The sequence below is a fragment of the Sabethes cyaneus genome, chromosome 3 (genome assembly GCF_943734655.1).
Source record: "Sabethes cyaneus chromosome 3, idSabCyanKW18_F2, whole genome shotgun sequence".
In the NCBI taxonomy this organism is placed as follows: Eukaryota; Metazoa; Arthropoda; class Insecta; order Diptera; family Culicidae; genus Sabethes; species Sabethes cyaneus.
The window spans coordinates 61,986,019-62,011,513 of NC_071355.1; the positions used below are offsets into that span (position 1 = coordinate 61,986,019).

Below are 25,495 nucleotides of genomic sequence, written 5' to 3' on the forward strand. Positions count from 1 at the left end.
AAGGAAGTTCTGCCAAACAAACACTGTACTCTGTCCTAGACTACTCGTCGTTAATTCGTTGAGCGTTTTCAGAAACGGCTTGGCTTCAACCGGCACGTTGGGCATCTCTTATGCTGCTGCCCCGATGAGATTCTTGTAAAATATGGATTTCACTACGCAGAATGGTCCGGAATCTTTGGGACTGTAGTCTCCCGAATGCATACGCCTGCGCTACCCTCCGCTTTCCGTTTGTACTTCTCACGTATCTTCCGGAAAATAGGACAACTCGTGTCCATGCCCGTTCTTCTTATCATATCTTCTACCGCGAAATGAAACTGCAGACCACATCACCTTGCCGTAGCGTCTTCGAGGTTCGAAGGTAGTCGAGGGTAAGGTTCTTCTTCTTCTTCAGCATAGAGCCGGGGTGGCTCGTGTTGTTTCAAGCACTCGTCTCCATTCAACTCGGTTTTGGGCCACTCGCCGCCAATTTCCTAGTCGTCTCAGAAGTCGCAAATCGCTTTCGACCTGGTCGAGCCATCGTGCACGTTGGACCCCCTGTTCCTGGTGCCGATGGGGTTGTTGAAGAGGACTATTATCATCGCACTGTCGTCCGGCATCCTTACGACGTGTCCGGCCCACCGTAGCCTGCTAACTTTCGCTAGATGAACGATGAGCCACTCTCCGCTTCCAGTTTGTACTCCGCCAAATATCGTGCGCAGCACTTTCCGCTCGAACACGGCAAGAGCGCGTATGTCCTCCATGCGCAGCGTCACGGCTTCAAGTCCATAAAGAACTACCGGTCTAATAAAGGTTTTGTACCATGTCAGTTTCGTGTGTCGATGTATGCTTCCTGATCGTAGCGTCTTACGAAGGGCAAAGTAGGCCCGATTTCCCGCTTGGATGCGCCTCTGGATCTCCTTACAAGTGTTGTTGTCCGCGGTCACCAGCGATCCCAAATACACGAATTAATCTACCATTTCTAGTTCGTCGCCGTCAAGGGTTACCGTCCGTGGGAGGCGCGCGTTTGTTTCCTTTGAGCCTCTTCCTTTCATGTATTTGGTCTTCGACGCATTTATTTTTAGCCCAATTCTCCTAGACTCCGCTTTCAGTCTGGCGGAAATTGCTTCCGCCTTCGCAAAGTTCCTGGCTATGATATCGAAGTCACCTGCAAAGCCTAGAAGTTGGTTACCCTTGGTAAAAATCGTGCCTCTCGTTTCGAACGATGCCCGCTCGTCGGATCACCCCTTCAAGAGCGATGTTGAACAGCATGCAGGATAAACCGTCACCTTGTCTCAACCCTCGCCGCGTCTCGAAGGGACTCGAGAGTGTCCCAGAGATGCGTACGAAACACATCACTCGATCCAATATAGCTCTGATTAGTCACATCAGTTTGTTCGGAAAACCGTGTTCGTGCATTATCTGCCATAGCTTGTCTATCGACTGTATCGTATGCTGCTTTAAAATCAATAAAGATGTGATGCGTGGGCACGTTGTACTCCCGACATTTCTGCAAAATCTGTCGGATAGTAAAAATTTGGTCCGTAGTTGCGCGAGCCCCCATGAAACCCGCCTGATAATTCCCTATGAAACCTTGTGCTATCGGTAACAACCGGCGTAACAGGATCTGGGAGTGTACCTTGTAGGCGGCGTTTACCAGCGTAATACCGCGATAGTTGCAGCAGTCTATCCTATCACCCTTTTTGTAGATGGGACAAACCACTCCTTCCATCCGTTCCTCCGGTAGCTTTTCCTCGCCCCAAATCCTCGAAATAACCCAGTGTAGAGCCCTTGCTAGCGTTTCTCCGCCATGTTTATAAAGCTCCGCCGGTAGGCAATCCTTCCCAGCGGCCTTATTTGTCTTCAGCAGCCAGATTTCTCGTTTGACTTCGTGGAGATCAGGTGCTAGGACATTATCATCTTCCATCGCCTCCATCGTCCCCTCGTCCGAGGATAGGGTTGTCAGTTTGATAAAACGCGATACCTCTGCTGACCTTTCGTAAGGCCATGAAGCCTCTTTTCGACAGATCTAGCTTCTAGACATATTCAACCATGTCTGCCTTGTTGGGTCAATACATTGAACAACCAGGCGCAAGCACGTACGAGGTACTCGTTCATGTCGATATCTGAGAGCAGGCCTGGAGGAATGTTTAGGCAGGCAAAGTAGTTGCTGGAAAAGGTAATAAATTATTCTAATCTGTCCGTATTCGCTACTGTTGTAATGGAGAGTTACACCAATGCCATAACGCGGCAGAAACTTTCCTCCACCCTCTGAAAGTGACTATTTTAATGATCGAAGTCTAGTTCTAGTTCGATAACTTATCTTAATTTCTCTCACACACCTACACCTTTACACCTTTTTCATAAAAGTTACTCTACAGTCCACCTTGTCCACCTAACTTGTCTTCATCGTCCCTAATGTGAAAGGAAAATTCGTTCCTAATGTGAAAGAAAGGAAGGAAGAGTGTTGAGCACTATACCTAAGCCGCTTGGTATTGAATGGCTTAATTCCATGAAGATTCGATTAGCTAGTCAAACCTCTGTAAGCTGTAACCTAATGGCTAAAGATCCTATTCTCCTCCTAAGTTTTTAGGAGATGTTTTAAAATTCAATACTACAAACTAAAACCGAACCGTGAACCCATGTTTTCTTAAGAATCAACGTAGGATTCTTAATTCAATCTAAGAGCAATGCTGTTTATAAAAAAATTTACGGTAAAACTTCATTTTGAAAGCAAAATTGGCCACTTTATCTAAATAGAAATGTCAATCTTTACAAAATATAATTCTTCAGGCCTGCTACTTTGCTCTTAATGGTATTTTCCCAATTATGTCGATCAGTCTAACTTATCTTAATGATAGCGCATACAGGAAACAGTAACCCCCTCAACGGGGTCACCTACAATTGCCAGTTTACATTTTTACTAAAAATTACACAGAGCGTCACACAGCAAGTGCAATATTAATGCTCAACTCTAGCATCGTCCATAGGTTCCTCGCTGAGCCGAGTCAGCAGCAGTAGCCCGAGCAGCACACCGACGGATTCGGAATCGCACGGTCCCGGCGGCGTCAGTCAGGTACACCTCTCCAGTTCCCACTCGCAGGCCTACAGCTTAGGGCCGCTCTCGTCGCACCACAACTCGACCGGCGACCACGACAGCGACGAACTCGGAGCCCTCAGCAGCGGTGGCAGCATCAGTGGCAATGGCATCCCGCCGCCAATTGCCAGCCGACCCGAGAGGACCAAGTCTATCGTGAGTATCGAACCCGTTATTTCCGTTTCATTTTCTTCGCATAGTCATCATCGGTCATCGTTTATAGTTCGAAATCGATTGCAATTGTCCGTCCGATTTCTATCAGAATGGACGAAAACATACCTAACCGGGCCGGGCGACCTCTTTCCTGTCGGTTCTTTTACCTCTCTGGTGCTCGCCGAACCCCGATGGCTGCTAATTGAGCGGAATGCCGAAATGCTAGCGTAAATTGAACAATTTTACAACTTCAGCCACGTAGGGGTCATCGTTCGAAAGAAGAAGTTCGTTTATATTTTCCTAGCCGTTTTATATCTTTATGGTTTGACTAAGTGGTTCTAAATAACGTCCCACAAAAACTTTCAAGTGTAGGAATAAATACTCCCACATTTTCTGCACAGTTTCTTTTTTAAATGTTTGAACCTTTCATTTTGTATAAAGTCGAGCTTAAATGATGCATGAGCATTTCTTGACTTTTGGTAGAGTGCAATTTTTCAAATAATTTCTGACTTTCTTTGACTCAGATGTGGCATATCGTGTGAAAATTGAGGATAAAATTCTTTAAAGAAAGAAACTCGGTAACTGGCTTATAATGGACATACCTTCTTAGGTCCCCGTGGTGGAAATAAACAATCAGACCATTGTACCGTTCTTTCATTCCATGATCTTCTCTTCTAATCGTTTAAGTTCCCACTCTTATTCTTGCGCTGTTGCACCCGAACCGACTGAAATCGGTCCCGGTCGGGGGTTCCTGTCGCTACAATGTACTCACTTCCGTTTCTTGTAAGAAATTTGTAACATTTTTCTGGTTGCGTCTGCCTGGTTTCGCTTCAAGATATATTAAAAAATCGGCAGGCAGAGCGATTGAGCTTTTTTTAAGCACTTTTCTGTCATTTTCTTTTCTCTTGCCATGGCCTCTTCCCTGAGGTTTGCATATACATTCTAAAGGTTACGAAGAAGGTATGTGAGCAAGAAAAATAAAAACAACCAAAGATTTGTTTAAGCTTTGATCCCCGTGGAAAGAATTTGGGTGACCCTTTCGTATTGACTGATTCTAATGGTTAGTATAGAATAGGCATTTGAAGTTAATGGAAGTGTGTTTTTGGGTGCAGGTTACTGACCAGTGCTGTTCGTGGTGCAAATTCTGTGCAATGTTTCAGGAAATATTCAATGTTACCAATGGTTTCCACCATCGGGTGTCCAGTTTGATTGACCGTTTATCGTTACTGCTAATGGTATGTATGAATTTCAAACGGATATTGCGCCTAATCATTTGCGCAACTGTTTTTGAAGATTCATTAAATGAATTGCTTGTTATAATTTGATAACCAGTAAGTTAGAACTCAAACCCCACACCAGAATCAATGCAAAAGGAGCAGTTGGGCGCGTTTTGATTTATCAAAATAAGTACAAGTGCCCACAATGTATTTGATTAATGTACCAGATATTGTTGTTTTTTCTTAACTCCAAATGAAGACCAGATGGCTCAAGTCTTATGTTTATGCAAACAAAAAATGTTAGCGTGCAAGCATTGCAATTGTTTCCATTTAATATTTCCCCCTTCTCCCACCCTCCAGTACACGAGGCCTATCGATGAGCCGACGCCGATATCACCGCCAATACCTCCGCATCTCAGCAGCAGCACGACGACCGGCGTCCGCAGTCCCACGTTCGACAAGAACAAGAACTCGACGACGATTCTCACATCAACGGTGAACACCAACTCGACGACGGCGGCAGCGCAGGCCCAAACGCCGACGGCCGTCGCCTGCAATCTGAATAACGCCAACAATCAACCACAGCAGCAAGGTAACGAAGATAATACAATACTAACTGTACTAACGCCAACTAGCAATAGGACCGACTCACTAACATCGGAAACGGCCCCGACCACGGTCTCTCCGACTACGATAATATCGACTCCAACGATAACAGCAACTACGACAACAACCCCAACTACAACATCTACAACATGTCATCCATCCTCACCAACAGCGACACCAACGGGCACGACGACGACGGCAACCGCGACGGCAGTGCCCGCAGTAGGAGGAGGGGTTGGAGTGACTACCACGACCCCGGCGGCAAACAATGAGCCCAGCACTCAGCAGCGCGCTAATCTTAAGAAGAAGAAAATGTCCGACGAGGAGATTCTGGAGAAACTGCGAACCATTGTCAGCGTGGGCGATCCAAAGCGGAAGTACAACAAGATGGAGAAGATCGGTCAAGGTGCATCAGGAACCGTGTATACAGCTATCGAAAGCTCAACCGGTATGGAGGTAGCTATCAAGCAAATGAACCTTAGTCAACAGCCCAAGAAGGAGCTGATCATCAACGAGATACTTGTGATGCGAGAGAACAAACATCCGAACGTGGTCAACTATTTGGACAGTTATCTCGTATCCGAAGAACTGTGGGTAGTGATGGAGTATCTACCGGGTGGCTCACTGACGGACGTTGTGACGGAGACTTGCATGGACGAGGGTCAAATAGCGGCAGTATGCCGCGAAGTGCTACAGGCCCTTGAGTTTCTGCACAGCAATCAGGTGATTCATCGAGACATCAAAAGTGATAACATTTTGCTCGGTTTAGACGGAAGCGTAAAGCTGACCGATTTCGGATTTTGCGCGCAAATTTCACCGGAACAATCCAAGCGAACAACAATGGTGGGCACACCGTACTGGATGGCACCGGAGGTGGTTACACGGAAGCAGTACGGACCGAAGGTGAGTGGTCATTATTTGTTATGTAACAGTATAGGATTCAATCCATTAAAAAATATTAAAATTAAAACAGCCCATAGATTGAAAATAGTCCAGAATTCATGCATGTCTGTTTTCTATTGGAATCTATCCGCCCAATTTTGGGCTAATCCTCGACCCCCGGGGAAGGCAAAACTTAATAATCAGTGTTATTTCCTCGTTTGATAGAAAATCTCACCGATATTGATTGAGGTAGGACTCAAGTTTGTTAGAGTGTGATATAGATCGCGATAGCTCATCAAAAGTTTAGGGGGTCCTCTATAGCCAGGCAGCCTCTTTGCCCCTAGTACCCTAGTAATTTCTTAAAAACAAGCAACAAACAATTTTTTTTAGAAATGATTCAATTGTAAATTGCAAGATTTTATGCTACATATAGAGTAAGGAGGGGTAAAAGTGCGATTCAATGATTTATCGGTGCAGATTCCGAGTAAATTTTCTACATTGACATGGATAGGTGACTACTTTGACAGCTTGAATCTAACGTAAACTTTGGTTGCTTACGAAGCATAGTTGCTGAGTTGTGTGCAAATGTTATTTTAGGGCGGTTTTGATGTAATTTTTCGTTATACGGCAAATACGATATTAACAGGAGGATATTACTTGTTGAAAATTTGTAGCAGCGTTTTACATTACTCAGATATCTGTTTTGAAAATACGGCGAAAATAATTTACAAAATATATTTCGCTTTTCCGTAATTCTATCTAACCCCGTCGAGCGCCTTGCCGGGTAAAAGTTCGATTCTCGGACGGGGCAAAAGTACGATTCATGGACGAGGCAAAAATGTATAGCTAATTATATACAGCTTTAGGCGCTATATTACAGATACTAGAAACGAAAGATCTGCAGAAAACTGTGTGCTCTACAGATGTTGGCCGAAGAAAAACAATGTGTTTCCGCTGATGAAACAAAAAACAAAGGTTTGGAAAAGTTTCGATCTAACGGAGGCTGCAATACATCAGCGCAAAATAGAAAAGGTGCAAATTGAGAATATTCCTCACCAAAACATAACGCAGATTGAAGATAATGTGGTTTTGTTAGCTACTGCTGGGCTAATTTCATGGATCCTAGCTTCGAACTTTTGCCCCGCGGTGTTCGAACTTTTGCCCCGCTGGTGGGGTAAAAGTGCGAATCTGCACTTGATCAGAAGAAAGAAGAATTTATTTTGCAAAACACTATTACCGCAGATGATTTATAGTTGAATGTGAAGACATTGAGTTACTGCATCATTATAAAATATATTATGTTGTTGTCCTTCTTTATATCTCACGAAAATATCGCACTTATGCCTCGCCCTACTCTATCGATTATGATGTCCTTGTTTGTGAAAACGTAAACAAATAAGGGGCCATCCAGATACCACGTGGACAGCTTAGAGAGGAATAGGGGGGTACGTAAAGGTCCACGCTTGTCCATGGAAGGGGTGGAGGGAATATCTAAAATGTCCACGTGGATAAATATTTTTCATCTTCTAAGACATATATTGACGTAAACATATGCACCGAGAACTACCAGAGCGCATATTTTGCATCTTTCTTGTAGGAAGGATTAAGTATGCGTTAGTACGTTAATTAGTCGATGATGTTGATTGTCCACCCGCCAGCCTAAATGTTTAAGTAATGCAATTTATTGCTATATTTTTTTTTGGCTGTCAGAAGAGCATTAGGTCTTTTAGGCCACTGCGACTGTACATAGTTTACCGACTGCGCACATCCATTGATGGACTTGAGCTGGATAGTTGTAATCGTGTGCCCCAATTCGGTACTACCTGGTTAATAAAGGCAATGACCGTTTTAGCATTTAGACTCCATATTTGATATGGAGTAAGAAGGAAACTTCCGAAGAAGTTGTGCCTTAATAATGCAAAAGCCCCACAATTGCAGAACAGATGCGCTGAACTTTAACTTTCATGTTAGTTACAAAAGCGGCAGGTGTCGGATGATGCCTTGCCGGTATTCTTTAAATGATAAAAAGCGGGGCTGTGTCCTGTTAGGAGTGCCGTGATTGTACGTAGTTCACTACTAGTTAAATTTTTTTTTTTGTTAGATTATAGTCACTTTAACAGCTTAGGTCATTTGTGACTTCTGCGGGGTTGGGATTTGAACCCGGGTCCTCGGCGTGAGAGGCGTGAATGCTAACCACTACGTCGGGATTGGGGTTAAATGGGGTAGTTTTTAGCTACTGCAGGGTTTGGGTTTAGATAAGCTAGTCTACAACCCAGTGTTTGATTCCGACGGGAAACTAGACCTAGAAATCTGTTCTTATGTCAGTAATTCGCTTTTTACGGAGGACGTGGAGGTGCCCAGAAACTGTTGAGAGCCAATAAATTGCTGAGCTGATCCTTGTCTTGCTACACTTTTATATGATTCTACCTGTAAATAGGTCGGATTTAGTTAAAGCTAGGTTGAAACTACTCAAAATACCCTTAAAATGTACAAACTCAAACTCTGGGTAAAATTTTCATCCAATTTTGGCTACTTGCAACCGATAATTGAATTATTCTCTCAGACAAATAACACACTTTTAAGTTCCTACTACCAATTTTTTGGTTGAAATACTACTCAATCTGAGTTGTACACTTTAAAAGCATTTTGAGTAGTTTCAACCTAGCTTTAAGTAACTCCGAGCAATTTACAGGTAGAATCATTTAAGAGTGTAGGAAGTATGCGAAGATGACCGATTTGGTCTGGTCCCCTTCGAGTTTAGTTTTATTCCTTTGCAACCGTATTGCGCCGATCTCTGCTTCCTTCTTCACATGAAGTTGCAAAGGCAGTAAGCACTCATAAGCAGAGCATTGCCTCCATGGCTGCAGTAGGTGTTATACGCATGGCACTAGTAATTGAAAGACATGCCAAACGCTGAACTTTGTTTAGCTTGGCTTGGGCTGTTAGAGACCCCTTCCCCCACTAAGACGAGGGGCTCCCATACAAATCTATACCTATAAAAATGGATTTCTGTCTATCTGCCCGTATGTTCCTTATAGAATCGAAAACTACTGAACCGATCGGCATGAAAATTTGCATGTAGCGGTTTTTGGGGCCGGGGAAGGTTCTTATGACGGTATTAGACCCCTCCTTCACTAAGAGGGGGGCTGCCATACAAATGAAACAGAAATTTTTGCGTAACTTGAAAACTAATCGAATTCGAGAAATTTTAGACTCTTCCATAAAACATTAGTCAATAATAAGATCACCAGAAACTACCTATAGTAACACTAGATGATTCAGGAGGAGACGGCTGCAAACCGCGACTGTTGTCAGCGACCTGCGTCGGAAGCGCCGGCCGCTGGGGGGGGTAGCCCCCAGGATTTATGTACAGCACAGTTTCATTTTTGGCAATACGAAGTTTTTCAGGTCGGCTAGTTCAATATAAAAATTACAGCGCATGATTGTGAACATCAAACGTTAAAGCTGGTTTGATGTGTAAATTCTTTTCTTCGACCCAAAATTATTCTGGAGTTTATCTGGAGGATGAACCTGTGCCCAAGCAGCATGCGATGAAAAACACTACTAGTGCAAAATTTTCCAGTTTTCTTGAATGTCGAAACGTTCCATAATTTGGGTCGTCCGAGGGATTCTTTAGATTTTTCTAAGTAGTTTGTTCAATCAAATTTAACCCAAATCAATTCAAAGTGACCCCGCAAAATCAATCAATCAATTGCCCGCTTTGAGATGCTACTGCATCAATGCACAAAGCTCAAATATTTAAGGTGATATTTCCTATCAAGCTATATCTATTGGCCCTTCAAAAATAACTCATTTATCGTTTTCCCCAATCCGAATAGGTCGATCTCTGGTCACTCGGAATCATGGCAATCGAGATGATCGAAGGTGAGCCACCGTATCTGAACGAAAATCCGCTCCGGGCGCTCTATCTCATTGCCACCCACGGCAAACCGGAAATCAAGGAAAAAGAACGACTTAGCCCCGTATTTCAGGACTTTCTCGACCAGTGCCTAGAGGTGGACGTCGATCAGCGAGCAACTGCTTTCGAGCTATTGCGGGTAAGGCCTATTATTGTGCACACTAATATGCGCTGAGTTCGAATAACCAATAACCAACCGGTTCAATTTGCAGCACCCATTCCTGAAACTGGCACGGCCACTGGCCAGCTTGACACCGCTGATTATGGCAGCTAAGGAGGCAACCAAAGGGCACTGAAACGAGGCCAACACCAGCACCAAGGATGCCGATCCTGAGATGAAGGAAGCTACAATCGTTTCCTCAAAACATTAGCGCGATTAGTATGTATGTATGTTTGTGCTTGTATGCGATTGGTAATGAGTTATGGATTTACAATTTCGCTTATCATATGAAGTCAATCACTTGTGGCAAGTGATAATGTATGCGTGAGCGCAAAGCGTTTGCGGTGTGCAAAGTAAGGAGCTAATATTATAATGAAAACGAGCGCGAGCGATTAAGTCAACAAATTTTAGGTTTGTAAGATAACTAATGAACTATTGCAAGTACTATATTTAAAACATGTTACAATTAAGAAGAAAAGTCTAAGATAGTTGTTACAGCGGAAGCGTGTTCTTCCTATGCGGAACAATAACAGAGAGAGCGAAAGCGCGCAGTGCTACAGAACATAAAAAATATACAAATCAACGTAAATCAAGCGGCGAAGATTATGATAAAATTAGACAGTGTGGCTCATTGTGGTGTGAAACGATTGTGTAGGAAATGTAAATATAGAATACAGGCGTTAAGGAATCAGGTAAACAGCAAAAACACCGTTTTTGCACTCATTTTTGGTCATCCCTCCGGCATGCGAGGATGGTCAAAGGACTGATACGTGTTAAGAAGCCAGATAGTGTGTACAGGTAGCCGAGGGAAGCAAGTTCAAGTTCGCTCAAATGCATACAGCAAATGAAAAACGTAAAACACGAAACGAAATTCAATATAAAATAACCAACAAACCAAACAAAAAACGCGAAAGTGCCTACACCAAGTGTATGTGTCCGCAGAATATTAAACTCTAAACCACAATCAGGAAGCAAAAAAACATAATTTGGATAATTTACCCACTGTTTAAATGTGAGCTTGTTTCAAAGGCATTGACAAAAAAGTTTACAATTTTCATTGTTTAATTGAGAAAAAAATCTAAGTATTAATCACCATTGAGCTGAAAACCTTCTACTACGTTCTATTTACATTTCTCTAACAGTATCTCTACTTACTATTGCTGAAACCGCTACGTACTAACCGACTGCTTATCGCTATTTTGTGATTGTATTGTGTGTTTGCAACAAATCACAAGTTAAAAATGCAAAAATTAAAATTAAATCATCCCTCTCAGCGCAAAACTCAGCACATGCGGGCGGGGATTGTTCCATTTCTGTCTTTCAAGAGTTGTTATTTTGAGTTTGGCTTTTAAGTGACACAAGTGGTGTGTTATACGAAACAGCAGGATCGACTGTAGAAATCTGTAGCTATAAATAAAAAAAATTCATTTACAAATGTACAAAAGAACGTCTATCTTGCATTTTTTAATTTGTTGCACTTTATAATCGTGGCATTTCATTTTTAAGTGTTTACCCTACGGAAAATCTTTTTTCATATAACAAAAATTGTTTGAACAAATTCCTGGAATAAAAATTTACCTAACACAAGCATCTTTATTTACGCCTAATTTAAATACTCTGACATTATTATATCGACAATTCCGTTTGTAGCTTCAATCAAAAATTCCTTTGTGCTCGTCTTTTGTCATCGACGAATAGAGTAATTATTTTCATTATTTCTAGTGTTTCGAATTGAGTACTACATATAATAGTTAAATTAAATTAACAATCGCGTTATTCGATGCAAAATAGGCACCGCACCTGACACCAAAATGAATCGAAAGCCTACAAAAGACGCGTCACAGATCAGCAAACTAGCTAGCATACCTGTCAAGAAGGAGTAGGTACGTGACAAAGTACGGAAGCGGATAGCGAACATCAGAGCAGAATAATTCTATCATCTACCAAAATCAGCAACAGCAGCAGCAGCAGCGCCTAAATCTAAATCTATGAAATCAATGATTGCAATTTATTACAACATTCTGTATTTATGGTACATACACGCATGCGTATATAATTAGTGACAGGAAGTAAAAGAAAAACAATGTAAACTTTAAACAAATTTAATAAGGTAGCGACGCAAAACCCATTCGCAATCGTAAACTGCGACGAACCGAGAAAGTATATACCTATATATACATATTAGGTAATAGTGTGAAATGCTAAATATATATTATATGTATAATCTTCAGACTTACCAGTAAAAGAGAACGAAAGATAGAAAGAGAAAGAGGAAAACGTATCTTAAGTAAAAATGGTAAGTGTACTATTGGGTTTAGTTTGACAACACTTATTGTAATTATAAATTATACGCAAATTGAGAAGAAAAATCTACAATAACTCAAACATGTATCAAACACACATTTAGAAGGAAAAAAGTAATGAAATTTAGAGAAGAAACTAAACGAGAAGCATTTTATAAGATAATATGCGAAACATTCTTACAATTCCGAATATTCATGCTACCGAAAAGAGGTTTGTATACCGTGATCATCATCGATCATGAGCTAATTCGAGAAAATGCAGGTAAGATTAAAATTAATATTACAAACCACCAGGTATAGACCAACCTCGTGTGAGGTAAGGGAGTGTCATTGAAGCAACGCTTAAGAAGTTGTGTACCGCACCTTTTAACGTAGAACTACGTTTTTGTTTTCTAAATTGGGGTGCACTTTAGAAGTTCGAGAAATGAGTATGTAACAAAAAGTGGTTATGATTGGCGCGCTTATAACTCAGCCATTTTTCAATGGATTTTAAAGATATTTGCATCAATCGAACAGAATTTTTTCTAAAATTGATTAATACAGCAAATATAAAAATAATTTGACAAATCACTATTGAAAAAGCATTAATAGTAGGCATTGTCAAAGACGAACGAATCAGCCAATCACGTGGAAACACTTTTTTGCTTGCCAGGTCCAGTACGACAACCTTATATACCTGCGGTTTCGTTTACTTCGATTCTAAAAAAAAAGTGACCGAATCCTTGGTTTCCAACAGGACGGGAATTTTTCATTACCTTACCAGTAAACCTGGACCCAATTGAAGTCTTGAAGGTAAACAACTTTGTAAAAATTCGAAACTACCCTCGCTCTTTGATCGATGTTATTATTTAAACATTGAACCTAGACGAATTCGATGTCCTGAAAGTAATCAAAATTTGTAAGAGTGTAAAACTATCCTTTCAATTATCCCTACACTTCGATCGATCTTGTCATTTGAACATTAAATCTAGAAAAAGTTGATTTCCTGAAAGTAAACCGTTGAAGAAAAGAACGCATCTACCTCTCCTCACCAACCGATTACATCGATTTAAAGCTTGCTTCATTTAGAATTTGAACAAACTTTTGCTCATGTTGTGGCGCTCTTGGTGGACGGATTTGGAAGTTCTTGGCGCCCACGCGTCGGAAATTTTGTATTTTTAAGATTCCGCAAAACGACTGTATCTTGTAAACAAACAACATGGAAGCCGAAAGAAGGGAAAAAATTGTGCACAATTTGGAAAATCCATTGTGGTCTGCATCTAGGCTAGCTGAAATTCCCCAGAAATACCGTATGGCGCGTTATCAAACGGTATAAGGAAACATTGACGACGATTCGAAAGTCTTAAGCTAATCATCGGAGTGGAACTGTCGACGGAAAACTGCGTGGTAAGATTTTGAAGACCATCGAGAGGAATCCCAATCTGTCGGACCGTGATTTGGCCAGGAAATTCGGCGCTGCCCAGTACATAGCCCATAGTGAGGAGAACTCGATTCCGGGAAGGAATCAAATCGTATCTAGCTAGCAAACAGCCAAACCGAACAATTAAACAGAATAGTGTGGCCAAAACCCGTGCTCGAAAGCTATACGGCCGGGTGCTAACCAAGTTCGACAGGTGTCTTCTGATGGACGATGAAACCTCTCCTTCCTAGCGCGTCCACGCGACCATATCTGGAAATACTCCAATTCATAATTGAGTAGCCAAGTTAGGGGCTGCGAGGTCGTGTGATTTTCGGCACTTGATCTTACAACCGCGGTTTTAGTCAAAGACTAAAATCACATCAAGACTTTATTTTCATTATTACCCATTATTTTAACTGGAGCTTTTAATGAAGCTTTTCGGAGAGTGCGGTTGTAGTTGCAAGTTCGGCAAACGTACATTATGGCTCGCATCCATTATGCAAACATATATTATGGCATTCATACGTATGGCTAACGTAAGTATGGCAAACGTATGTATGGCTAATTGGGTGTCATCGACCTTTTCGAATTCGTTTTCGTTGTTGTCGGATAGCTCTCGTTGTCGATGTATTAAACTCACGATGATATCACAGTTATCACTGTTCTTTATACTGATGAATAAACAATGCTTGGTAACTTTCGCTACGAATATATTGTGTTTATGAACGAAGAGTCAGGTATTCCAATATGTCTCGATGACTATAATACATTGTTCGCCGACATGAATAAGTAGTTCATTTACCGCGATAGACGAAGAAGTTTACTTGTTTAATGTACTCGATTAAAACAAAATCCGAGGCGGTCAGTGCTACGAGACTTCGCGGGCATTTTAATGAAATCACACCGAACTCGCGCGTAGATTTCGACAGATTACATTATTCATTAAGATGGATCTTTATCTATAGCTCCACCCTTCTATTAACAACAATTCCTTTCCCGAAATGCTTGTGAAGATGCAGAGGATTCTCTGGTCTTTAGAAGCAACAAGTACTTCTTCTTCTGTTGGGTACTTTTACCACTCCGTCCAGTATTTTGAACTATTGTGGTATGCCCTGTTTATGGCTTCTACTGCATGCTTCAAGCTTACCAGTCACTTATTGAGAAAGTGATAGGCTGGTAGCTGAAGCGTGATAGGTGCCAATCAGGGATAACTTGGTTTAAACATACCATGATCGGCGACGCACACCAGATCTCCCTATTTTGAGATGCTGCAGTCTGCTTCCTATTAGTGCTCTAAAATTGCAGAGCAAGTCCAAGTGTTCCGAGGTTTCGCTCTCGGCATTACACAAGCGACAAATATCACGTTGTATAAAACCGAGATTCCGAAGATGATATTTACTCTGACAATGTCCTGTCACAAGATCGATAGGCGTGCTGAGATCTCTCTTATTGAGACTCAGCAACTTTTGAGTAACCTTAATACTCGGCGTTATAAATTTTTTGATTGTCAGAGTCACACAGTCAGAGATTCGGCAGAGTGAATGGACAGTGAATGGAGAGTAAAGAGCCACTTCTTCGCCTGTCGACTCACAACGATCCGGCGTGTTGAGGGTAGACGAGGAACAAGACTTAACCTCTGCTAGCGCATCGTTCAGGTCCTGTTCCTCCCGTATACTCCTTTCCACCTCCTTCGTTTCTTTGTTTTTCGGCAAAGAATGGATGTTCAGTAAGAAATGGTCCACTGCATCAGTGACCGACTTAATGCAGCAAGGGCAAATTACTGCGGAGGGCACCCTGGTACTCCACAAGCTCTGTTGCGGCAGAGTATTTATAGGATCCCTTCCACCATTCATCCCTCCGCACGGCTCGCGTCACACCTTGGATAAGGGGTTTATCCATCCAAGTCTTTACGTGATAGCCATGGATAGCAGCCATTAAAACCATCCTCCTTTTAGCGGCTTTGGACCCTCTGTTATGGTTCTCAGTAGTCGTAGCCTCTACAGAGATCCGTCATATGCAGGCGGAGTTCCAAGTATTCACTTTACTTTAGTGATAACGGTCCGTTACCGATCCTGCGCCGAACGAATTATGGTCTGTCAACACTGTCGGTCCTGGGCTGCCGTTCGCCAATCCTCACGAACACCAGTTGAACGTGCATCGTCTTTGACAGTGCACACCCACCGGGTTCTCTGCCGAAAATAGTTTTGGCTACTCTTTCGTCGGGCATTCTGGCCACGTGTCCAGTCCACCGCAGCCTGCCACATTGTACTACCTGCACTATATCAGAATATTCGTTTACTTGATACAGCTCGTGATTCATGCGACTGCGCCACACTCCATTTTGCCCCAAGTATGGATCGCAGAATTTTTCGCTCAAAACCCCCAAGCACTCGTAAGTCTGCTTCCTTTAGCGTCCATGATTCATGTCCGTAAAGGGCCACCGGGAAGATTAGTGTTCTGTAGAGCGTCAGTTTTGTGCGAATTTGCAAACTACGGGACATCAGCTGGCTACGTAATCCGTAGAAAGCCCGATTCGCGGCTGCAATTCGTCGTTTTACTTCGCGGCTTACATCGTTGTCACATGTCACGAGTGTACCAAGGTATATAAATTCCCCCACTACCCACATATCGTTCCCCATCTAACTCCACCTAGGGACCAACATCACTTGGTCTCCCACGTTCCCTGCCAGCTATCACTTACTTCGGTTTGGCGGTGTTAATGGTAAGGTGCAATCTCACCACTTCCCTTTTAAAAGGCCTGAAGGCCTCTTCCACTGCTCTACGGTTGATTTCGATGATATCGACGTCATCCGCAAAGCCAAGAAGCATGTGAGATTTCGTGATGATAGTTCCATTTCTTTCCACGTCTGCTATTCGTATTGCACCTTCCAAGGCGATGTTGAATAGCCAGGTTAGAGAGTCAGCTCATCCCCTTGCTTCAGCTCATCCAACGTCATGAAAGCGGCTGGGCATCCCACGTCGCACGAATCAGCGTAACTAGTCTCGTCGGAAAACCATATTTTAGCATTATCTATCACAGCTCATTTCGTTTGACTGAATCGTACGCCGCCTTAAAGTCCACAAACAGATGAAGTGTCTGCAAGTTGTACTCATGGAGCTTGTCGAAGTAACTGACGAAGGGTAAACAGCTGATCCGTCATGGAGCGACCCTCACGAAAACCAGCTTGGTGCTTGCCGACGAAGGACTCCGCTAACGGTCTCAGTCTGCACAACAAGATACATCAGAGCACCTTATAGGCAGAATTGAGCAATGTAATTCCTTGATAGTTTTTACACTCGAGTTGATGCCCCTTTTTAAAAATTGGGTAAATGAGGCCATCCATAAGCACTCCTCTGGCATTTGTTCTTCCTCCCAGATCCTAACAATAATCCGACTGATTGCTTCGTACAGCCGCTCGTTCCACGCTTTTAAAAGTTCAGCCGGGACACCGTCCTTCTCAGCAGTCTTACCGTTTTTCAGCTTAGTGATTGCCTTCTTAATCTCCTCTTGTGTTACCGACTCCACAGCTTGGCCATCGCTTGCAATTCTTATCCTGTCCCTGCTGATCTCCGCGTGCTCCTTCCACTTGGCTGCTACCGCCGTTTTGTCAGTTAGCAGGTTACCAGCACTATCATTGCACATCACAGGCATGGCAAAATTCCTGCATCTCACCGTTTGATAGAAACTCCGTGTGTCATTGCTGGCGTTGCCGTAGTGGGCATGCGACTCCTGGCCTGGTTTTTTTCATCTGTCACGTTCTGGCATTCGGCATCAAACTAGCAGTTACGTTGTCTTCCACGTGTCGTGCCTACCACCTCTCGCGCAGCTGTTTCGATGGCACCATAGATGTTCCTCCACAGCCCATTTATATCACCTTCTACCTACTGTTCTGCGATTCATTGGTCAAGCTTCCTGGCGTACTCCGCTGCTACACCGTTTGCCGTTAACCGCAGGATGTTGAAACGCAGCGTCCTCTCAGTGCGAGCTTTCGCCGTGTTCGACAGCCTTGCGCGAATCTTACTCACTACGAGATAGTGGTTAGAGTCGATATTTTGTCCCCGAAAATCGGCCGGACGCCGTCCAACACAAACGAACGTTTTGCTTGCGTCGGACCGACTCACTTACTTATGTGTTCATGTCAGCCGGTCCGGCAGAACAAAGAGATAAAATCAGAGATCTCCACCGTTGACGGTTACTTGCCATGGCTTTTATCTGTCGCCAGGACAGGTTGTCGTCTACAGCCTGGATGTCGTTGGTTAAACTGCGTCGCCATGAGCCTCTGGGTCTGCCTCTTCTACGCTGTCCTTGCGGATTCCAGTCGAACTCTGCAGATTTTGTTCGCCCCTCTCTCAAGGTGTGACCTATCCACTTTCACCTACGTTCACAAATTTTTGTTGCTATCGGCCGTTGATGACATCGACTATGGGGTTTCTCATCGGATATTCAGTTGTCAGGCCACCAGACATGAATGATATAACGACTGATGCCGGGGGACAAACTTTTACTGTGTGTAGCCGAGTTGGAGACATAAAAAGAAACGAAAATACGTCACCTTATGCTTCCAGTCAGTTTGCACTTTACACAATATGAATGCAAACCTGGAGAACGACTGTTGGCTTCTCTAAGTGTACCACATACCACTCGAGTGACTTGTACTTGTGTGAGTTTTTAGCACTAACTGTTTTTAAACGTCTAGAACCATCTTTGGCGGCGTTTGTGAGGACGGTGCATCGAGCATGCAGAGAAGGATGATTTACGAGCTAGCGCAACTATACGGCGAACCCAGTCACAAGAAAGTCGCTTAAACTGGAACGGTGCAATGGATGGGGCATCTGAAAATTGCAGAACAACTTCTGTTGGCGGAACATTCGAGAAAAAGTAGTAAAACACCGGTCTTTTAGCAGCACGTACTGGTGCACTTCGCAAAAATTGTATTCGTCTCGAATCCGGTTGGTGCCAAAGGCAAAGCTACGCAGTAGCAAATGGAGCAAAATTTAGGAAGAGTGTGACATTCAAGAAACTGGAAACGAACAGTCATCAATCAATTATGTTTGCGTCTACCGGAAGTCGCACTTGAAGTAAATGAAGCGTAGTTTCTTCCTTTTTATCGATGTATCGCGATTATCTATCTGATTTTCAGATTCTACTCTAACTCTCAACAAAGGAACTTAAATCATTCACCATCCTCACATGATGCTATCATTTTCAAAACACAGCAAGTATTAATATTTGAACGAAAGTTTTTATTAATTAAAACGAATTCTTAAGTTTGTCAAACAAAAGTAAGGAACATACCAATAACATTGAACTGGACAGCAACAAGTATTTTAATACCTTTGTCATTTGAAGCGTGCTCAGCATCGCTCCGGGTCTGCCATCCTGTAAAAATGTAAGGGACAGTTAGTTCATCACTAGTTAGTCTCATTCGGCTGCAATTACCGGTGAATGGTTAGATCATCTGTAGCTTGAATGTTGCTCATATCTTGCGGCGTGAGAAAGCAGAACTGCCGGTCAGCTTTCTTCTTGGTTTCATTCAGTAGCAACATCGTCATCATGTGCCTATTAACCTGATCGGTAAAAACATCGTACTCATCCAGGAAGTAGAATGGAGTGTCAACGCAGGACCACAACGCAATCAGGAAGGCCACCGTAGAATACGAACGCTCTCCGCCCGACAGCGATTTGGTGTTGGAAACAGCGTTCGATACGTTCTTATCGCGTGGCACAACCGACAGCGTTAAGGTATAGTTTTTGACATCCATCGCTATTTCTCCCACGAAACCACGCAGCTGCATGACGGTCTAGAAGATTGTGGAATTATGCGTAAGTATGGTTGATGAGTTCATTGTTTTTTTATAAGCATACGTTGAATTTATGTTTCACTCGAAGTGACATGTGCGATTTGAGCTTATGCAGATAAGCGTAGCGAGCGCTGCGGGAATTCTGCAATGCTCTGACCACTTTCTTCAGGGAATCCGTGTACCGCAACGATGTTTCCTGCTTCACCAGTTTGTTATCAAGAATTGCCTTAACATCGACAATGTTATCGTTATTGGAATTGATGTGCCTAGAGAGAGGAAATTAGCATTTTAAAATTGTTAGTAAGCTGGACCGGTTTTACTTACTTAATTCGCTTCTCCGTCGATGAAATCGACCTTTTGAGTTGATCTTGTGTTTCCTTTACCTCAATTCGATCACCTTGTGTTTGGGCTACTTGAGTCATGGTTTCAAGCGTTTGCTTCATTTCGGTTCGACTAGTCTGCAATGTTTTGACTTCATGACGCAGGCGATCTAGCTGCTGCTGCTTTGTCTTGGAATTAGCCTGCATATCGTGTCTCTTTTGCTGTTCAGCATCAATATCGTCCTGAATTTTCTGTATCTCATCCTCGATTTGCTTCAGGAGGTCTCTTTTCTCCTGTATGTTCCGCGCCTGGGCGGCTATTTCTTGCTGGCAAGTTTCGATATCTTGCTTGCTTTTGTCGATCGCTTCTGTTAGCTTGACCTCGGCAAGCTTTAGCTCATCCAGTTCGGTCTGAAGAGTAACATCTTCCGATTCAGCCGGATATTCAATCGCCTTTAAATCATTAAGCTTAGATTCTAGATTAGCAAGCTCACGTTGTTGCTTCCCCAGCAGATGCTGCTTTTCCTTCAAGGCACTTTGTTTCTCATTTTGTCTTTCAGTTTCTTGCTCAACTTGACGATTCAAAGCTTTTAACTCTTCGTTTATTTGCTGCATTTGCCGTTCGGTTTGTTTCTTCAATTCCGTCATATTAACCTAGTCAAAGGATGTTATTACTTTAAAATACTCAATTACTATTGATATTGAAAGTTACCTGAAGATATCGCGCAGGTTTTTTCTGCAACCCATAGCTTCTATAGTTTGGCATTGGGTAAAACTCCGAGAACGGCTCTATTACGACAATTTTCTGTAAATTCGTTGGAACATTCTCCTGCTGGCTGGTGAGACGGATGGCCAAGCTCTGGTCCCTAACAGCAAGAATTGTTTCTATTTTAACCTGATCAATCAAACAATTCATAACGACAGGATCGCTAACGCTGATCAAATTCGTTAGCGCATAAGTTTGTGGCATTTCAGCAACTCTGCCTTCGCGAATGTCGTAAACTTGCTTGTGAAACCGTCCCGTTATGATCGTGCGTCCTCGTAAATCTGGAAACTCACGCTGAATGAGCTGATTCAGAGCAGATCGATCGGCGTCGGAATTAACGTAGAAGGCGGTCAACATTCCGGGGCCAATCACGGTCTCAACTAAAGCAGTCCACTTTTTGTCCTTGACTTTAATATACTGACCCAGTGGACCGCGTGGCAACTCAGAAAATCGACCTTGCTGGTGTAGCTGTCGAATTCTGGCAACAAAAGCCGGCATGTTGTGACCAAAAACGGACAGATTATCACGGGATGACGAATCGAATTGCTGCAGCTGTGATTCAGTGCGTGCTGCAAAATAAAAAATAAATCCAAAATTAGTCATCAAGTGGTCCCAAACTCAGCTACTTACACTTTTCGTGTTGCTTAGCCACTCGTCCGTGCTGTAATTCTTCTTTTGCCTCCGCAATTTGTACGAGCGTGTTATGCAGACTTTCTACATCGCGTTTTGTGTTTTCAATCATGACCAGCAGATCGGTCCGTCTTCCACTCAGTTCCTCCATCATTTCTTCATTTCGCTTTTTCTCTTCCGCCACTCGATGGTATCCAGATTCACTGCGCTGTTTCAAATCGGCCTCCAAGCCACGAATGTCGTCGGCTTGCCGCTGCAGACGATCCGTTGTCTTTGCGAGTTGTCGTTTCTTATCTGCAAGTTGTTCCTGCATTTGCTGGCCAATCTTGCGGGCTTGATTGTATTTATCCTGTACCTCACCGAAACCAACCTTTTTACCTTCGATATCATTTCGAAAGCGTTGAATCGTACGTTCAATCTGTGCTTCGATGGTTTCCTTGTTCTGAATGGAGTTCAAGTGATCCTTCATAGTGTCTAACTTGAGACGTAATTGTTCCTCTAGCTGATCAAATTCAGCACTTTTGTCGACCACAATCCGCCAACCTAACTTGACTTGTGCCTCTTTGAGACTCTCCTTAAGTTTCTCCACCGACTGAAGGTTGTTGTACTTTTCTGTCATATCTCGAATTTCGCGTTCCAAAAATCGCAAACTTTTCTCGTTGCATTCCAGATTGTGTTTTGCATTTTCCAGCTGGGGTGTACAACCATTGAGCTTACTAGTGATGGTATCAATTTGTGTAGCTTTCAGAAACAGACTGTACTGCTTCTTTTCATCGGAGTCTTTAAGAAAAGATCGAGCCAAATCCTGATTCAGCACGCATACTGGATTGTCAACTTGAATATTTAGGAATAGGATCAGCTTATGCAACTCGCTTCGGCTCGTTGATACAATATTGCCGTTCTCACTTTTCAGTTTGTAATTTGTTGCACCGGAAGCGTTAATTGTTCGCATCACAATTATCTTGTTACCATAGACGTCTCTCTCGTACGCATCGAAACTGTCATTCTCCAAATGAATTTCAATAGTGGCCTGTGTTTCACCATGTTTAATCAACTCTGCAGAGTAGCAAAGTTAAAAAACTATTTAAACTATAACATGTCTAGAAATACTTACGCTTTATACTGCTGCTTCGATTGGTTGAACTAGCGCTACACCCAAGCCCAACGGTCAAAGCAGCTAGGATAGCGCTCTTTCCACTTCCATTGTTACCAACCAACAGGTTCGCTCTTTTATTAAAATCAATTATTAGATTTCGATGACACATAAAATTTTTCAATTGCATCCGTAAAATCTTGCCGCTTCGAATATTTTGCTTAATGTCGAAAATAATTGCTTGCTCAATTGCGTCAGAGCACCTCTTCGAAGATTGCGATAATACATTCCCAAAACTCACTGCTTCCTGCAATATACGTATAGGAAACTGATAAAGCTGAGCATGAAAGTGCATTTAAAACAAAGTAACTGAAACTTACATCTTCAGTGTCACTAATGCTGTTTTCACGAATTCGGTTTCGACGCTTTTTTGATGGTGCTTCCGGAGAACTTTCCCGTTTACGCCGACTCATGTTTGTTAACAATTACGTTGGATTCTGTTTGAATTTTCAATGTAGAGCAAATCTGAATCATCTATTAAACCATTTGAACAGGAAAATTCACGTTAAAATGCAGAAATCGCAAGATATTCGTTTTTTTATCTCTGAAACACCATACACCAATAGCAAGCAACCAAGCAAGCTTTCAATCAAGGAATCAACAACAACTGTCGGCATCAGGGCGGGCAGGGCACAACAAAAAAAAAACAAACATAAACCCGCGCTGTTTTTACTTTTCAGTGATGCCAGATATTTTTGAAATAGTAACTGCAGTGCTCGAAAATCAAAAGTAATAAAGATTTACTGCCTAAAAATGATTTTTGATGTAAAAAACTACAAAGTATACAGCCCTAAGGGTTGTACGAAAGGGTGACGTAGGACTATATCAGATCATTAGATCAAAGACTAATGTAAACTGCATTTCTGACTTATGTATGTTTATAAGAATCTGTGAGTGCCATTGAGAGAAAAAGTATTGTGCTTTGCAGCTGTACCTGGATTAATCCAGATTATTTTCTCTAATGCCAATGTATATGACAAAACAAAACAGCAACATTGCAGTTGTCACTCTTTCTCTTTCTTACTCACAGCATTTGCATTGTCGCACTTTTTGTGCCAGTCGCACTTTTTGTGCCAGTCGCACTTTTAGACTGCGGTGTCCAGTAAGGTGCAAAATGCGGGATAAAATATTCAGATTCAATTCTACATTGAATGCAATGGTGGCTTTGAAAATACGTGGACTGGGGTTCATTAGTACAGCGCCTGCAACCATCGAGATATTGAGATTTCTTTTAAAGCGGCGTCGATTCACTGTATTTTGCTTGGAGAAGGTTTTATTAATATACTTTTACACCTTACCGCTTCTTACATAACAGAAAATATGGCACATACGCAATTTCTGTTTTATTTGTATGAGAGTCCTCCTCCTCCTACCACAGTGGTGAGGGGTTTCAAACCATCATAAAATAAATTTATGCCTCCAAACACCCCCACATGCCAAATTTGGTTCCATTTGCTTGGTAAGTTCTAGAGTTATGAGGAAATTTGTAGTTCATTTGTATGGGAGCCCACCTCTTAGAAGGGGAAGGGGTCTCAGTACACCATAGAAAAAAATCCTGCCTTCTGAAACCCCCACATGCCAAATTTGGTTCCATTTGCTTGATTAGTTCGCGAGTCTAGAGGAAACTTGTGTTTCATTTGTATAGGAGCCCCCCCCCCCTCTTACGCTCTCCTTAAAATTGCTCTATAACCCACCCATAAAATTGCTGGTCATTTTATCTATCCAACGACACGTGAATTGTTCAGTTTCATTCAGTAGTTCAGTAGTTATTGGCATTTGAAATCTTTCATTCAAACGTTACACTTCTATTTTCGTTTTCACAAAGTGCTACCCAGTCCCAGTATAGTAAACAAAGACGTAGTCCTACGTCAAAAAAGCATAAAGGTCTATGCCAGGGGCACAGGCTCGTTTACGTTGAACTAGAAATATTGCCCGTTTCTTTGGTAACAAAACGCGCTGCTCACTTTTTTGATAGCTTGAAATCGTCGCAGAAAGAATCTGCTTGGTTGTATGTAAGTTATAAGCACACACAAACAGACGAGACACTCGCGTTAATTCCATCGTCCAAACAAAAACCACTCATTTTTCAAAAAAGTATGTTTCGCAACATGACCACACCGCGGCGCGCGAGTTTTACTTCGAGTTTTCAGTATAAAACCATACAAATGTAAAAGCTCTACAGCATAAAACCGTGCAAATGCAGGCTACTCCGCGACATGCGTAAACAGAGGGTGCTATTGTGTAACCAAAATGGGTAGGACGATGGTTTTTAAAGGATTTTCTTCTACGTGTCATGTCAGTTCGTCAGAGTTATAAGTGTTATATTATGCTTGTACTTCACAAAATAAACGATACAGTCGTATTTCGCTGGTTGGGCCTCTAATACTTGGGCTTCGTTTTAGTTGGGTCTTCGCTAGTTGGGCTATGGCCCAACTAATACCAGAGACAGACATACAATTGTACCAGCGTTGTACCTGTACAATTGTATGTCTATCACCGTGTACAACGATAGAATCACGCAAGCAAAGTGGTACAACGGTGGTTTCAGTACCTACCTCCTTTAAGCGGGGTACGCTGCTGAAAAGTAATGGGTAAAAAGATAGGACAAGAAATGCTCAAGAAATCGATTTCGTTTACGATTTCTTAAGCAGTACGCACTTCATAAGAAATATTATTTCACGTTCAGATGGCGCAGTTTTACAAGCAGGTGAATTAAAACGTCACTTTTCCGTACGGAATAATATCCGGCGCAATTATTACCACAAGAAAAAATGACAGGTGGTTGCTTGCATTGGAGTTGTCAAAATTTCTTCGGTAAATAGCAAGATTTTTTCTTGAGCTGTTTTCTTTTCAGCAGCGTACCCCGCTTTACCGTTGTACGATGGTACAACTGCTCGATTTTTACTGCGCGCAGCGCCATTGACTGGTAGTTGTGATAACAAACACTAAGCAGAGTTTTAAAATTGTTATTATTTTGGAAGATTTTGGCAAAGATTTAGCGCTAAGCGCTCGGCATCTTAGAATTTTATCTTAGAAGTTTATATTTCGCGAATAGAAACGAAAACCAACGCTTAGATCATGCGATTAGAGAATATCAGTGATGAGCACAACC

General features: G+C 42.5%; 2 protein-coding genes across 5 annotated transcripts in view; one reads left to right on the forward strand and one right to left on the reverse strand.

The window, feature by feature from the left end:
• The window catches only part of LOC128741933 (serine/threonine-protein kinase Pak), a 106,923-nt gene extending 94,468 nt beyond the window's left edge, over nucleotides 1-12,455 (forward strand). For 2 of the 3 annotated variants that reach the window (XM_053838058.1, XM_053838059.1), the window contains exons 5-9: nucleotides 2,955-3,229; nucleotides 4,804-5,035; nucleotides 5,222-5,952; nucleotides 9,771-9,989; nucleotides 10,063-12,455. In XM_053838058.1, the coding sequence (XP_053694033.1) occupies nucleotides 2,955-3,229; nucleotides 4,804-5,035; nucleotides 5,222-5,952; nucleotides 9,771-9,989; nucleotides 10,063-10,146 (1,541 nt within the window). In that variant the 3' untranslated portion in view covers nucleotides 10,147-12,455. The remainder of the gene's footprint in view (nucleotides 1-2,954; nucleotides 3,230-4,803; nucleotides 5,036-5,221; nucleotides 5,953-9,770; nucleotides 9,990-10,062) is intronic. The other variant, XM_053838061.1, reaches the window with a different exon arrangement.
• Nucleotides 12,456-18,965: 6,510 nt separating this feature from the next.
• On the reverse strand, nucleotides 18,966-22,910 carry LOC128739250 (structural maintenance of chromosomes protein 6). 2 transcript variants are annotated; one of them, XM_053834724.1, is made up of 8 exons: nucleotides 22,704-22,910; nucleotides 22,345-22,630; nucleotides 21,231-22,286; nucleotides 20,547-21,169; nucleotides 19,839-20,488; nucleotides 19,579-19,780; nucleotides 19,153-19,514; nucleotides 18,966-19,092 (listed from the first exon to the last, which is right to left on the reverse strand). In XM_053834724.1, exons 1-8 carry the CDS (start codon nucleotides 22,794-22,796, stop codon nucleotides 19,068-19,070), a joined length of 3,297 nt encoding a protein of 1,098 aa, XP_053690699.1. In that variant the 5' UTR covers nucleotides 22,797-22,910; the 3' UTR covers nucleotides 18,966-19,067. The 2 variants fall into 2 exon arrangements, with proteins under 2 accessions (XP_053690699.1, XP_053690698.1); XM_053834723.1 differs by having other exon boundaries at nucleotides 22,345-22,651.
• Between the last annotated feature and the right edge of the window lie 2,585 nt (nucleotides 22,911-25,495).